The sequence below is a fragment of the Pleurodeles waltl genome, chromosome 4_1 (assembly GCF_031143425.1).
Source record: "Pleurodeles waltl isolate 20211129_DDA chromosome 4_1, aPleWal1.hap1.20221129, whole genome shotgun sequence".
Taxonomy (NCBI): Eukaryota; Metazoa; Chordata; class Amphibia; order Caudata; family Salamandridae; genus Pleurodeles; species Pleurodeles waltl.
This window is the reverse complement of record NC_090442.1, coordinates 857,910,793-857,926,642: the sequence shown is the minus strand read 5'-3', so window position 1 is coordinate 857,926,642 and position 15,850 is coordinate 857,910,793. Positions and strand designations below refer to the sequence as shown.

The following is a 15,850-nucleotide window of genomic DNA, read 5'->3' as shown; positions in this document are numbered from 1 at the left end:
AGCAAAACGCAGATACGAAGTAGAGCTACCCCCCAGTCACGTTTTGACTGGTCATTTTCAACATTTTGTCAAGTATTTTTGAGTGTTTTCACTCCTGGTGTGTCGAGAGGTTACCACACAAGACCTGGTTCAAGCCTTGCGAATCATTGAGGGAGCAGTCCTGAAAGCTTCTTGCGGCCCAGCGCCTCAAAAGCTGAAACTTCCTAAAGCCCGGGAAAACTGCCAACCTTCACCGCAGCACAGGGAACCGATGTGGAGTAGCAGAGCAGCTCCCTTGCATTGTTGCAGGCACCAAAAAACTCTGAAGAGGACTCCGGACCACCAAAACCACTGTTGGAAAGCACCACTGCACCCAAACCTCCCAGCCCATGTTCAAGAGAGCCTACGGTATCAACTGAGTCCCCAATCTTTGTAGCAGCAAACTCCATATGGGTTTCCCCACTGCAACCTTCACAGTGACACCTGCAGCCTCTTTGTGCAGGCCCCCTCAACAGCCTTCGGTGACGGTAACCCCGATGGTTCACTGCACCTGGACACCCCAGACCAAGGAGAGGAGGACCACTGGTGTCCCTACGTCCCGGAGCATCGCATGACCTGAGCCCACTTGGTGCCTCGTCCAAACAGGATACCCAGCCCTAGCCTGAAACATGGTCGCATTGGGAACCCACTGCTGTTAATCACCTGTAGGAAAGTACCCTCTTTCTAGGCATGGATACCCCCCTTTTCTGCCTGTTGTCAGTGTGTTTGACTGTGTCTACGGGGACCCTGCTAACCAGGACCCTAGTAGTTTTGCTCTCTCCTGTAAATTGTACATTTTTATTTCCACAATTGGCATACTGGTCCCCCCATTTAAGTCCCTAGTATATGGTACCTAGGTACCCTGGGCATTGGGGGTGCCAGGGGATCCCTATGGGCTGCAGCAGTTATTCTGCCACCCATAGGGAGCACATGCAAAGGGTTCTGCAGGACTGCCACTGCAGTCTGCGTGGAACAGGTGCATGCACCCGTTTTCACAACAGGTCACTGCACCAGGTCACTGTAAGTTACCCCTATGGTAGGTCCTCTCAGCCGAGAGGGCAGGGTCCTGTGTCTGAGGGCACCCCTGCACTATCAGAGGTGCCCCCACAAACTCCAGATCCATTTTCCTGGACTTTGTGAGTGCGGGCGCCATTTTACACATATACTGGACATAGGTCACTACCTATATCCAGCTACATAATGGTAACTCCGAATCTGGGCATGTTTGGGATCATACGCCAATACTGTTGCAAGTATTGGAAGTATGATTCCATGCACTCTGGGAGCTTCTTAGAGGACCCCTAGCATTGCTACCACCAGTCTTACAGGGTTTTCCAGAAAGCCCCAGCTGCCGTCACCCCTCAGACAGGTTTCTGCCCTCCTGCTGCTTGAGCTGATCAAGCCCAGGAAGGCAGAACAAAGGATTTCTTTTGGTAGAGAAAGGTAACATCCTCTTTCTTTTTAAATAGGTGTGACTGGCTTGGGAGTGGTAGTCTCCCAAGCCAGTGCTTTGCTTTGAAGGCCACATTTGGTGCCCTCCGTGCATAAACCAGTCCACACTAGTTCAGGGACCCCCAGTCCCTGCTCTGGCGTGAAACTGGACAATGGAAAGGAGAGTGACCACTCCCATGTCCATCACCACCCCAGGGGTGGTGCCCAGAGCTCCTCCAGAGGGTCCCTGGGTTCTGCTATCTTGTTTCCAAGGTTGGCAGGGAACTCTGGGAGCATCTGAGTGGCCAGGCCAGGCAGGTGACATCAGAACCCCCTCCTGACAGGTGCTTACCTGGTTAGGTGACCAATCCCCCTTTCAGGGCTATTTAGGGTCTCTTCGGTGGGTCCTCAGATTTGGCTTGTAAGACTCTAGCAGGACTCCTCTGTAACCTTCACTTCCACTTCTGGCCATTGGAACTGCGACTGGACCCTCCAGGAACCGATAACGCGGCAAACAACGAAGAAGACTCTTCTGCAACTTTGTTTCCATGTCTCCTGCCAGCTTTGCACTATTTCTCCAGCCGTGCATCCTCAGAAGACAGCAACTCTTTAGCCTGCACAAGAAGAAGAAATCTCCCTTGGAGTGAAGGAGTCACTCCCCTGCAACCCCAGGCTCCTACAAGCAGTGACGACCAGCTGCGTGGACCCCCCCTCATTTTGAGCTGCACTGATCCTGCATCACCGGTGGTGGTAAAAAGTGGTCCTCTTGGTCCTCTCTGCGGCTGACCAACTTTGGTAGAGGTAAGCCTTTGCATCCCCATGCAGGAGAGTACCCCTGTGCACAATGTCTCTTTTAGCTGCCAAGGCTTGTTTGCATCTTCTCCAAGGGATTTTAAGGCGACATGTAGCTGTAGCCCCCAGCACTCTATCCTGAAAAGCACAGCCTCCTGTGTCGTTCTACGGCGGCGTGGGATCCTCTTTTGTAGTCCTGAGTGGGCTCCTTCTGTGACTCCTGTGTCCCTGTCTTGTGGGACACCTGTGGGTGTTGCCTCTGCTCCTGTGGACTCTCTGCGACGCTGAGTTTTCCCTGTGACTCCCCCTCCTGGGTTGAGTCCTCCTGGGCCTAGGTGGTCCCCGGCAGCACCACTTTTCCACTAACCACAAGTTTGCCTTTGTAAAGGCTTGTTTGTGGAATTCCTGCATCAACACCCATCTGCAATCTTCACTCTAGCGTGGGACATCATCTGCATCCATTAGGAACTCTTCTCCGGGGCTGCAGTGCTGACCTGTTCTTCATCACCGTCGACTAACTTCTACAAGTACAGCTGGGTGGGTAGTAGCTCCTACTCCTCCTGGACTTCACTGTGACTCTTGGACTTGGTCCACTCTCTTCACAGGTCTTCTTTCTACAGGAATCCACCGCTGGTTTTCTTGCAGTCTTGTCTGTGTCTTCTTTTTCTTCTTTTATTCCTTTTGGTTGGTTTGGAGAAAATCCAGTGATTTACTCCTGCTTTTCTGGTCGCTGGGGGCTACTGTGTCACCTATTTACCTAGGTTGGGCTTCTGTGTTTGTATTCCATTTTTTGTTGGTACATGGCTTGTGTTCCCCCTAGGGTCACTATTGGTTATTGTTATTTGAACTGTTTTCTAACCCTTTCTATGCCTATTTCTAGTTACTAGTATATATATTTAGTCCATTACTTACCTCCTCTATTGGAGAATTGCCCTTCTAGTATTTTGTGGTGATTTGTTCCAAAAATAAAGTACCTTTATTTTTGTACAACAGTGTTTTCTTTCATGTGTGCTAGTGCTGTGTGACTACAGTGGTATTGCATGAGCTTTGCATGTCTCCTAAATAAGCCTTGGCTGCTCATCCACAGCTACCTCTAGAGAACCTGGCTTCTAGACACTGCCTACACTTCACTAAGAGGGGATACCTGGACCTGGTATAAGGTCTAAGGACCAGGCCTGCTTCCTACAGCACTCTGCACCCAGCTGCTTCTGTGACATTGGGGATATATTGTGGGTGCTGCATTGGACCTTCCCCTCTACTCTCCTTAAACCCAGGAGATTAGTCTTGTATGTCGCTGAACACTACCTGCCTGCTGACTTTGTTTTCCTCTCATAGGTTAACACTGAAGAACTCAAGAATTGCATTGTGTCTGTTTTTGCAAGTGAAAAGTATTTATGATTAAGAATGTGCTTAACCTTCTAAAAATACATATGAAAAGAAGTGCCATTTTTCTAAATTGGTCTCAGATTTATTCTTTGAGTGTGTGTGTCTCGTTTATTGCCTCTGTGAGTACAACAAATGCTTAGCACTACCCTCTGTCAAGCCTAACTGCTCATCCACACTGCCACAAAATAAATCATTAATCTTATATACTCATCAAACTAATTGGGGATCCACTGGAATCTCTGCACGGTGTTCTTCTTTTTAGTACATCATATAGAGAGCCAGCTTCCTACACTGCTCATGAAAAATCTTCTGAATCCAGTCTGACACCTGGAAAATTAAAAGGTAAGGAATCTGCAGCTAGATGTCTCTATCAGATGTACTCTTTACCGTCTACGCAAAGTAAAGCAATTAATCTGTAGCTCGCAGGGCTATCACAGGATCTCTTTTTATGTATAGAAACCAGGACCAAGCCCCGCCAGCTCTACTGAATGGTGTTATGAATCCAACATTGGCCTAATAGGGAGTGCATCACCCCTGCCTACCCTCTACTTGCTGCTTTGAAGATTTCAGCTGGAAAGTAATTTGGTCCTGGTGCACCTGCCAGCCCCATGGACCTTATACGCTTATGTATTTCTTCAAGGGTTGGCCATTGGAGATCAGGAACCTGGCCACAGGGATGCTCTACCATATTACTGATAATTGATGATTCCACTTGTTGATTGGCCCCATACCGTTCTGTGACATAAGAAGACCAGGATGATGCTCTGATGTTACCATACTTGTACTGGTTCTTGGGTTTCATTATTCCATGTACCAGCTTTAGGAGGCTGGCTCAGTATATGGTGTACACCTATAGGTAAGGCACCCTGTACTGAGTCCAGACACCCCTTAGTAATAGTGGTTTCAGATAATCAGAGCTCTCACACAGTAGCTGTGGAGAGCAGCTAAGGCTTATTGGAGAGGGTGTAAAGCAAACGTAATTATCATAATTGTCAGTCAGTAATGTCCACATAATGAAGAACCACACTTGTGTTAAAAAATAATGTATTATTTATTAAAACACAAGCACTAAACTAACTGTGGTATATCTCCTAACCATATATATATATATATATACACACACACACACACACACATAAAAATATACTCAAAAACAGGTAAGTAAAAGCAAAAAATAACGTGTCCCTATGGAGGGGCCAAACCATATACTAAACAAATGGGATGAGAATGTCACAACTAACCAAGACTGACACCCAAGGATTTTCAGGACTGGGGAAGTACTAAAATATCAAAGGTAAGTAACTAGGTTTCCCCAGGCGCACGTGTGCATTGATATTACCCCAGGTCAGTGTCTATAGGATAACATCGGGAAGTTGTGGTTAGAGTTTGCGTGTTTCAGGACCCTTCCCAGAAGACCAAAAGGAAACTCGCTGGGACAAGGGAGGTTTGAGAGTGCCTCCACCTGTAAATACCCAGAGAAGTGGAGTGCCTACACCAGGGAGCCCAGATGCATAGGGGTAAAGTTGTGTCAGAACTTACAATTGAAGTCAATGGGGACCTCGGCTGCCCTTCTGCTATAGTGACCGGCGGACCAGGTCGCTGGAATTCAGGCAAGGATTCCAGACAAGGAGTACCTGTTGAGAGGGGAGGACAGATTCCAAGCCACCCAGAGTTGCCCAGGGGATGTAGGAGGGTAATGCCCACCCTTCTTGTGGATACTTCACTATAGGTGAACTGACCTGTCAGATGCTCCCAGGGGCCTTTGCTCATCTTATTTCCAAGATGTCAGAATCAAGTGGCAACCTGGCAGAGCTCTGGGCAACTCCCTAGAGGAGAAGCTGGACTGCGGAGGGGGTAGCGGTCACTCCCCTGTTCTTTGTGCGAGCTGGGTTAAAGTAAGGAGGGCACTAGAGGTAAACATCACGGGGGTCTTAACTGACAACTGACCCCCACAGTCCTTACAGGGTTTGAATCCTGAGTGCTTAAGGAATTATATGTTTGATGTTTCAATTCTTTAAGAGAAAACTGATGTGAGAAGAATCTCTCTGAAGAGCATCAGACTACGTTGCTGGCACAGACAAATGTAAACTGATTCTCAATGGCTGGAGTGCTTTTGTAGTCCTTGTGACTCCACCTCTTGAGGAAGAGCTATGGCAAAACTTTTCCAGACCTGTCTGACACCAAGATGGATATTCATGTGTTGAGGAATATGCAGGTAGAAGTACCCATCACAAACAATGATACATCCTTAACAACATCCTTTCAAACGGACTCCCTGGTTTAGATGCTGTGATCGTGTAGAATGCGGAATACTGCATAAGAAAAGAGTGACCAGGCAGCTGTAGGAATTGATGGGCTCTCTGACAAGCAAGCAACATGACAGGTAGCACTGTCTAAGGAGCTGCCTTAAGCTCTTTAAAAAAAAAATGAAAGGGAAACTCTAAAAGGAATAAATACAATGGCAACCTAAAGGAGTGGTCCACCAAACTGACATGGCACTGAAGCCCACAAATTTTCTGACAGATGGACTTATATGACCAGACAAAATGCAGATACTCACAGGGCCAACATACTCACATGCTGTTGTGGTTGGAAGCAAAAAGTGATGACACTAGAACAAATCTGTGTCCAAAGCACCCTCTCCCAGTATGTACGTACATATATTTGTTTTTATAAATTATCTTAAATATAAGAGCCTGGATAACAGTTACTGTTGTCAGGGCAAACCTAAAAACGGGAGGTATACCTACCAAGCCAATCACATATATTTTTATTAAATTAGCAAGGCCATCATACCAAAGTGGAAATATATATTGTCAACCTTTCTAAGAAACTCTTTGTGTAACATTTCTTGCCAGGGATCAGTGCTTTAAATGGGCCGGTACTCTCCGGTACTCAGTACCGGCACTTTTTTATTTTGAGAGGGAGAGTACCGGCATATCTCAAGAAAAACGTACTACTTTTAATTAGAGAGTACCAGCACTTCTCAGAAACAAGCAGGTACTCTGATAGAGAGTACCTGCACTTCTATTTTTCCATTTAAAGCACTGCCAGGGATATAGGAGTGGGACTAGATTATGTGGGCAGGTGCAGGCAGGACGGATTTCCCAGAGATTCCCCTGGAAGTCTGAGGGTAGATACTGACATAAATCTACCTCTTCACCATGCTAAAGTGAAACTAATCCTGTGACCTTGAGGAGCAGAACTCCCAGAATACGTTGTTAATATTGATGTCTGCCGTATTATGTCACCCAAATACAATCAAGACGACCGACAGTACTGAAAATATCCTCCCTGAAAACCAAAGAAGAGCATCATGCAGAACAGAAAATATCCCTAGACACCAGGCAGATATTTTAAGCCCATCAAATGAAAGTCATTCAGTTTGTGACAAAGTTAGGAGTTTGCTTGTTGCACCTGTTAAACCTTGCAAAATCGTACATGTTTTAAAAGTAGATAATCACTCAGATTGTGCAGGTGTTATATTCATAGCTGATTGTGGTGTAAGTGGCAAACATTAATATGTATGTGCAGCCTTTGATTTCATTTGTGGTGTATGAATAAAATCTTTCACATGTTATCTTAGTGAGGAAGCCCCCTGATATGATTGTTCATGAAATTTAACAGCAAAAAACAGCAGATGTTAAAACTAATTTCCTCTACGTTTCTACCAGAAAGGCAACACGGGCTATTCCCGAGCTATGTTCATCTGTACTGCTCTTTGTACTCATGTACTATTTTTCTCTACTGCTTTTTATGGTATTTCCAAGTCGCATAAATCATTGCTTATATTTTATCCAAGTATTCAAATTCTAAACATTGTTTTTGCTGCACAAAACAGCACTGACTGCTCAAAAAAACAGAGCAAAATAACATGCGGGTATAATACGCAATATTATGCTTTTTTGTACCTGGCCGGAAATTCACACCAATCAGGCTAGTGTAATCCCCCCAAGGTTCTGGTTACCGCAGGCTATATATACATGTTGCTACATGTCTCTTTATTTTTCTCTATGAGATGAAGAGTGGCAATAGGATGCTAATTTATGTGATTACAAAACCAGAAATATGCATGATGAAGTGACCTGCAGAGAAGCCCTTACCTTCAAGTGATCTCTTTCCAAATTAGACGTCTTCACATGAGTTTGCAGGTCTACTAATTCACTTATTAATTTGTCATGTCGCCTACCTTTCTCCAGCAATTCATCATACCCTGCAAAAGAGAGATGAAATGAAGAAAGAGCACAATATAGCAATATTTAAGTGGGCGTTTTTCTAAATTAGTTAAAAAGACAGACATAATGATTCATACAAAACATATTATAATTAGTGCAGGAGGCTGGCTCAGTTTATGGTGTACGCCTTTGGTGTGGCACCCTATACTGAGTCCAGGTAACCATTAGTGACACTGTTTAGGTGTCCCGATAGCAAGAGCTCTCTAGGGGTAGCTGTGGTGAGCAGCTAAAGCTTATCTAGGAGTAAAAAGCACTTGCAATACACAATGGTCAGTCAGTAACTGTACATAAGAAAGAACCACACAGGGTTTCTTTATTACAACACTATAGACTATAAAAATGTTGGTATATCTCCACTTGGAGATATCTGCATGCAAAATATACACTTAGAAACCATCAGAAATAGCATAGGAATAAATGGGGAACAAACTATATACTGAAAAAGTGGTATAAGAATGGAGGTGCCCAACCAAGGTAAGTGTGTTAGGATCCCAGGGGCTGGGGGAGTAAGAAAATACCAGAGGTAAGTCACTGCAATTCCACAGGCACCAGGGTGCAGAGTTGTTATAGAGCCGGGTGTCCCATAGGCTAACAGAGGACTGTTGCAGTAGGATTTTTATGGATTCAAGACCCTTCCCAGTGGATCCTAAGGAAACCAGAAGACTGCAGTACCTTGTAGGAAGCTGGCTTGGTTTGTAGTGGGTACCTAAGGTACTTACACTGTAGCGTAGGTTCTTATTATTCTAATTAGACTACCGGATTCAGGCGAGTGAATCACTTGTTTTGCAGGGGACCATGAGGGTCATTCTGACCCTGGCGGCCGGTGGCCGCCAGGGCCACCGACCACGGGAGCACCGCCGACAGGCTGGCGGTGCTCCAATGAGCATTCTGACCGCGGCGGTTCAGCCGCGGTCAGAAGCGGAAAGTCAGCGGTCTCCCGCTGACTTTCCGCTGCTCATTGGAATCCTCCATGGCTGCGGAGCGCGCTCCGCAGCCATGAGGATTCTGACCCCCCCTACCGCCATCCAGTTCATGGCGGGAAAGCCGCCATGAACAGGATGGCGGTAGGGGGGGTCGCGGGGCCCCTGGGGGCCCCTGCCGTGCCCATGCCAATGGCATGGGCACGGCAGGGGCCCCCGTAAGAGGGCCCCAAAATGTATTTCACTGTCTGCCTTGCAGACAGTGAAATACGCGACGGGTGCAGTAGCACCCGTCGCACCTTCCCACTCCGCCGGCTCGATTACGAGCCGGCATCCTCGTGGGAAGGTCGTTTTCCCCTGGGCTGGCGGGCGGTTTAACTGGAACCGCCCGCCAGCCCAGGGGAAAACTCGTAATACCCGCCGCGGTCTTTTGACCGCGGCGCGGTAATTTGGAGGGCGGGATCCTGGCGGGCGGCCTCCGCCGCCCGCCAGGGTCATAATGAGGCCCTAAGTCTGAACCTGCACTATGTGACACCTGCTGCCTAATCCGGGTTTATTCCGGCTAACTAGCAGTGCCTCATCTCCACCCAAGAGCAGGGATGATTAGGGCAACTGGGCGCATGACATAAATGACTCCTCAGGGGACTCCTGGTCACTCAGGCCTCATCCGTTTCTCTCAGTTACATTACCCTCACATGTGCAAGGACAATCAGAGGCAGAGTAAATTACAATAAGGTTTTATTGAAGTAACTGCATCTTAGATAATAAAGCACGTATTGCAATATCTAGGACGATGAAGCACAATAAGATTAAAATTGTGACAAGGAGAGTAAAACACAAGAATACCGCTGCCATACTGTCACTAGTGTTTGTAGGGATAGTTTCTACCTAAGCTATGTTAGAGCACAGCATGTTAAGCTCTAATTCCGCCCTTCAGGTTCCCCCTGGGAAGACATCATCCCTCATACCTGAGCAAGAGGCCTGTAGTCGACATAAGCAGCTGTAGTGAAGGAATCAGCATACAGTCGTGGCCATCTGGCTAGAATCTCGCTCTAACATACGTGGGTCAAAGTAGTATTTTTATAATAAAACAGCTGATGTTCCAAGTAAGAATCCCCACGTAAGAGTGTGTATGTTTCAGTGAACACTGGAGACAAAGCGTACCCTTTTGCTGGCAACCTATCTTACTGCAGCCTTGAGAAAAGCACAGAATGAAAGAAATGTCTTGTTTAAGAACGTAGTGCTGACCTAGGCTAAGAACAGTTAGAAAGAGAAGATAAAACAAGACTGCAAATTTGGCTTAGGCCTAGGTTGCTTAAATAACGTATATAAAGCTATAACTAAAATGGCTACACAACACCCTCCCCTTGCCGGTTCAAAGCCCGATTATATGTAAAAGCTACTAGAATTCATCCTAAGTCATATATATGTGCCCAACAGTGAGTCTAGGGTTGCTTGATCCACAAAGAGCAACTCATAAACAGTTTCCCGTAGCAAATGCACCCTCAATGCGCATGTCTGGTAATGAGCCCCCAGCGAGAACATCAACAGATCAGCGTCCAATGAAAGCATGTGCTGCGTAGAAAGACAAACTTTCAGTGCACATTCAAAAGGGTACCAGAGGCACTGAAACTCGAGCTGCACACAATGCAAAACCGGTCTGAATGACAGAGACCAGTCACACTCCAATCGCTCAAGGAGTGGGCTCCAAAGTACTGCATCATGTTTTCAAGACACAGCTGCGCTGGTGGAAGGACCTTCAGTCCTCCTTGTTGTAACAGGACGGCCATTACGCATGAAAAGTAGCAATAGCAAGATGCCACCTATTATAGCCAAAGTTATCCGAAATCCCCTGAAAATACTGGAGAATATTGTGTGGATGGCTGAAGGTATTAAACCAAATATAGAGGAGAAGGTGTGAACAAAACCAGAACCAACAGCCTTTAAGAAATGTGCGATTCCAGTAGTACGGGAATCGTTAAATGGGAAAATTAGTACTTAAAAGGGATTGTACCTCTGCAGATGACATCGCAACCTGAAGAGCAAAGGTCTTGCGTGCAGATGTAAGCTCCACATGTTTTTGAAACAATAAAGCCTTGAGTCTGCTCAATTTGTCAAAATTCACATTTGAAGTAGCGATATGGGGCCAAATCTCAGCTACTTCCCTCTGTCATGTAGCGGGAAAAAGTACATTCCGGCAGCATGTAACAATTTTGGAGACCGAATCAACAAACTATTCCGGCTTGAATCCCACAACAGCTCTCACTATTAAGGAGCACATAGATGCCATTCGAGAGCACCTGGATCGCAGGTCTAATCAAGGGGACTGAGACTCCCTTCAGATAAGCCAAGTACGCTGCCGAAGCGTTGCATGCCCGTGCAAGGACCGCTGTTTACAAACCATCAAATGGGTAACAGAAGTCTCGCATTCACTACCGCTAAGAAAGACCTCTTTCATGCCACTGAGACATCTGTACGAGAAGATTAGCTCCCGAACCTTGTGTATGTAACTATGCCATAGCTTTTCATATCTGCCCACTGGAATGTGTTTTAAGAAGGATGTGAATTGAAGTGTTGGAATAGGCAGATTAATGACCCCATGTATTAACTACTCAGCAGTTGGTATTTCAGCCACAGTAAAAGGCAACTTTTCTAATTTTTCAATATTTAGCATGACATAAGTTGCTTCCTTCTTAGCCATTAGTTGTTGTTGTTGTGTTAAATTAAAAATGTGGAAAATATGTCCCTTGCGCTGATGTGTTGCCAGGAAATGCGACCTGCCTTCAGTGTTTGTAGTTTTCAACCTAACTGCATAATAGATCGAAGCTGACTTTGTCCATGGTGTAAGGAGGGTATTAATACCATTATCTACAACAGCTAATGCCTTCTGTAAATTTTCCTAATCTATTTGCCTTAACTGGGCAGAAGCTTCTTGTTGAGAAAGCTTCCAAATTTCATTATAGCCTGCATATAAGAGGCACTTTCTGTGTTGTTTTCTGAGCCCTAACCATGTAAGTCAGTATCGTCAGACAGGAGACTGAGGTGTTCTTTAACTTTAACAGCATCTATTGAGGAACTCTTCAACCACAGCTGGCATAGTTTCCCTACACTGTATGTTGTCACTATACCCGCATGTTCAGATGACACATAGCGAGGGTCAGGCCTACTTGTTTAAAACCCCGTGTGGAGTTTACAAAACATTTATGACACCCATTGGTATCTATAGGCCACAATAACAACCCACCAGGACGTCAAAGTGAAGCATTAAAAGTGCAATTTTTGACCCATTCATCGAGCTGATCTTCAGTTGCATTTATATAAGTTTGCCCTTTGTAAAATTTTGCAGGGGCAGGAATACTGGGCTCATTCAAATACTTGATTTTTGCCAAGCCTAAACAACTTGTCTGTTGTACAGTTTCATTTAAAAATATCATTTGAACAAGTATCATGCATGCTCTAAATAAAGTTTCCTTTCCCCTTATTTGCCAATTATTTGTTCCCCACGCACTTTTGTATCTGTCAATAATATTTGTACATTTTCCAAAAATGTCAATTTGAAATAATATGACTCAGCATTTTTTACATTGTGCCCAGAAAAATATCTAAATTTCTCAGACTATGTTTTAGACCTTCCTTGTGGAAGAGTTGGTCAATGTTCCCATTGTGGGTAATTAAAGATAGTCTTTGGGGTACTTGGTCTGTGAATGAAATGGTGTCCATAATAAACAAGTTACTTACCTTCGGTAACAAATTATCTTCGACAGAAGATTCTCCCGAAGAGGCAACCTGATTGGAGGACTGATGCTCATTTTGAGAAGCTTTGGATACCAGACTCTCAGTGCCCAATCCGAAGCCACTAGGATTTTTTGGGCCTGGTCGTTCTTGATTTTCTTGAGAACTCTGGGCAGAAGTGGTATGGGCAGAAAGACATACAGGAGGCCTGAACTCCACTCGCGACGAAAAGCGTCGCCTAGCGATAGCCCCCATGGAAACTCCAGCACGCAAAACTGCTGACATTGCACGTTCTCTATGGAGGCGAACAGATCTAACCAAGGCTCTCCCCACTACTGAAAGAGTCCTTGCGCCACCTCCGGTTGGAGATACCATTTGTGATCAGCTAAGCATTTTTGTCTGGTCTCGTCTACCCTGGCATTTAGAGAACCTGCCAGGTGTTGAACCACCAGGGTTATGCCCTGCTGTTCCAGCCATGTCCAGCGACGCGGAGCATCTTGACAAAGGGTCCATGACCCCACCCCGCCCTGCTTGTTGCAGTACCACATTGCGGTGGTGTTGTCCGTGAACACCTGCACGATATCCCCTTTTACAATAGGAAGAAATGCTTTTAATGCTACACGGATCGCCCAAAGCTCCAACCAGTTGGATTTCGCTGAAGACCAGTGACCTCTGATCTCCTCCTCTCCCAGATGGCCGCCCCATTCCAGAAGTGACTCATCTGTCACTACTGTGAGATCTGCTGGGGGAGGGAGAGGAGTCTGCCTTTGACCCAATCGCAGTTCACTAACCACCACTGCAGATCCTTTGCAGTTCCCTCCGAGATCTGAACCACGTCTGTAAGATTCCCCTGATGCTGTGCCCATTAGAACGTCCGGTCCAACTGCAGAGCCCTTATATGCCATCTGGCATGCTTGAACAAAAGGATGCAGGAGGCCATGAGTTCCAGCAGCCTCAGAGTCTGTCTCACCGAAATCCAGGATAGATGCCGAAACATCAGGATCATAGCCTGAATATCCTGGACCCACTGCTCGGGAGGATAGGCCTGATACTGCACTGTGTCCAGAACAGCTCCGATGAAAGAGAGCTTCTGAGAGGGAATCAGGTGTGAATTCCGCACATTGATAGTGAACCCCAGCAAGTGTAGGAGGTTTGCTGTCGTCTGGAGATGGGTGACGAGAGCCTGGGGCGTGGGAGCCTTCAACAGCCAATCGTCGAGGTAAGGGAAGACTGAAATCCCTGACCTGTGCAAATGCGCTGCCACCACCGCCATCAGCTTTGTGAACACCCAAGGGGCACTGGTGAGACTGAAAGGGAGCATTGTAAACTGAAAGTGCTCGTGGCCCACCTTGAACAGCAGGTCCTGCAAGTCCAACGCTACCATACAGTTTCCTTGATCTAGGGTGGACAAGACCTGAGCAAGAGTGAGCATCTTGAATTTCTCCTTCTTGAAGAAGAGATTGACGTTCCTTAAATCCAGGATGGGTGAAGGCCCTTGTTCTTTTTGGGAATCAGAAAGTAGCAGGGATAACAGCCACTGCCTACTTCTGACATCGGGACCCTTTCTATGGCTCCCTTGGCCAAGAGAGACATAACTTCCTCGCGGAGCAAAACCAAATGATCCTCCATCAGCCGTTCTTTTGTCAGAGGGATAGAGGGAGGGAAAGACTGGAAGGGGAGGGAATAGCCCTTCCGTATTATCTGCAGAACCCACTCATCCGTTGTGATGGAAAGCCAGTGAGGGAGATGAAATGTAATCCTTCCTCCAACTGGACGGACAGGGTCCTGCAGAACCACACTAGGAGCGCTTGGGCACAGGGGAGAGGGGCTGTGTGGAGGCCGACCTCTGGCCAGACCCTCTGGGTCTGATGGTACCACGACCACGCCCTCTTCCGGGATGTTGTGAAGCCTGAGGACAGTAGCTAAACTGTGGCTGGCGTGGTACCATGCCCCTTCCGAAGCCTCGAAAGGGGTGAAAGACAGACTGCTGTCGTGCTGGTGCTGAAAGGCCCGAGGATCTGCCCGTAGCTTGAGAATCCTTGAACCTTTCAAGCTTGGAGTCTGCCTTCTCACAAAAAAGGCGAGAGCCATCAAAAGGCATGTCCATCAAACTTGACTGGACATCCCCCGAAAAGCCAGTTGAAGGTAGCCAAGCATGGCGACATAGGACCACTGACCATACAATCGCTCTGCCTAGCGAGTCAGTCGTGTCCAAGCCACACCTGATCGTAAACTTGGCTGCATCTCTCCCATCCTTGACAGCCTGGGCGAGAGTGTCCCGTACGCCCTCAAGGGCCTGGGGCAGCACCTGTGCCTCCGTATCCCATAAAGTATGGGAACAATGGCCCAATAGGCAAGAGGTGTTTACTGACCTAACTGCCAGGCTGGTGGAAGAAAACATTTCTTTCCAAGCTGATCCAGCCTCTTGGATTCCCTATACAGGGGAGCTGAAGGGGAGGCACCACAGGAAGTAGAGGCTTGGACCACCAAGCTCTCCAGAGTGGTGTGTTGGGTCAGGAAACTAGGGTCGCTAGCGCGGGTCTATGGAGGCGGCCAACTGCCCTATTCCCTGTGTTGGGTTTGGACCATGTACCCAGAAGGACGTCTGTTAGGGCCTCATTGAAGGGCAACATCGGCTCTGATGTTTTCACCCCCCCGGTTGAAGCACCTCTGTCAGGAGATTCGTCCTAACTGGCACCGTAGGCAAGTCTAGGTCCAAGACCTCAGCTGCCCTACACACCAACATAGCAGAAGAAGCTCCCTCCTCCACAGCCACATTAGGAGGAGAGAGCATACCAGTATCTGGAGATGTGTCAAGTCCACTGACCTCCCATAGATCCTCATACCAGTCATGTTCTAGGTCATATTCTAAAGGGTCCTCAGACCCCTCCCATTTCTTTCCTGTGCCTGACTGTTCTGAATAATGCTCAGGCAATGGTCTGGGCTGAATCGGCGCCGTCGAAGTTGGAGTCGGCATCGTACGATGTTGTTCCGGCTCATCCAGAATGAGGATGGGGCTACCACCGGTGGGCGCCGGTGGTGGAGGAGGCGTCGACGTCAGACCCGGCACCGGAGGAGGTCGACTGTGAGGGACCAGCACTGGTCCGGATCTGGTATTGGATCCTGGGGTCCCCAACGGCATTGAGGCCGAAGTCGCCGATGTTGAACTCAAAGGGGCCCCTGCTGACCCCGCAGGGCCCGAAGACCCACCTGAGGGTGCAGCCCGCTCAAAAAGGAGATGCATGGTGTTGTATAACTCTTATTTGAGCGGGGGTCTCTCCGGGCCCCGGAAAAGGGGGAAGACGCGGAGTCGACACTGGTGACGGCTCTGTGGAA

At 47.3% G+C, this 15,850-nt stretch overlaps 1 protein-coding gene across 2 annotated transcripts in view; it reads right to left on the bottom strand.

Annotated features, from left to right (window-relative positions):
• Positions 1 to 15,850, bottom strand: part of CEP290 (centrosomal protein 290) — a 1,276,764-nt gene that overhangs the window by 20,653 nt on the left and 1,240,261 nt on the right. For both annotated transcript variants that reach the window (XM_069229617.1, XM_069229618.1), the window contains one exon: positions 7,731 to 7,840. In XM_069229617.1, the coding sequence (XP_069085718.1) occupies positions 7,731 to 7,840 (110 nt within the window). The remainder of the gene's footprint in view (positions 1 to 7,730; positions 7,841 to 15,850) is intronic.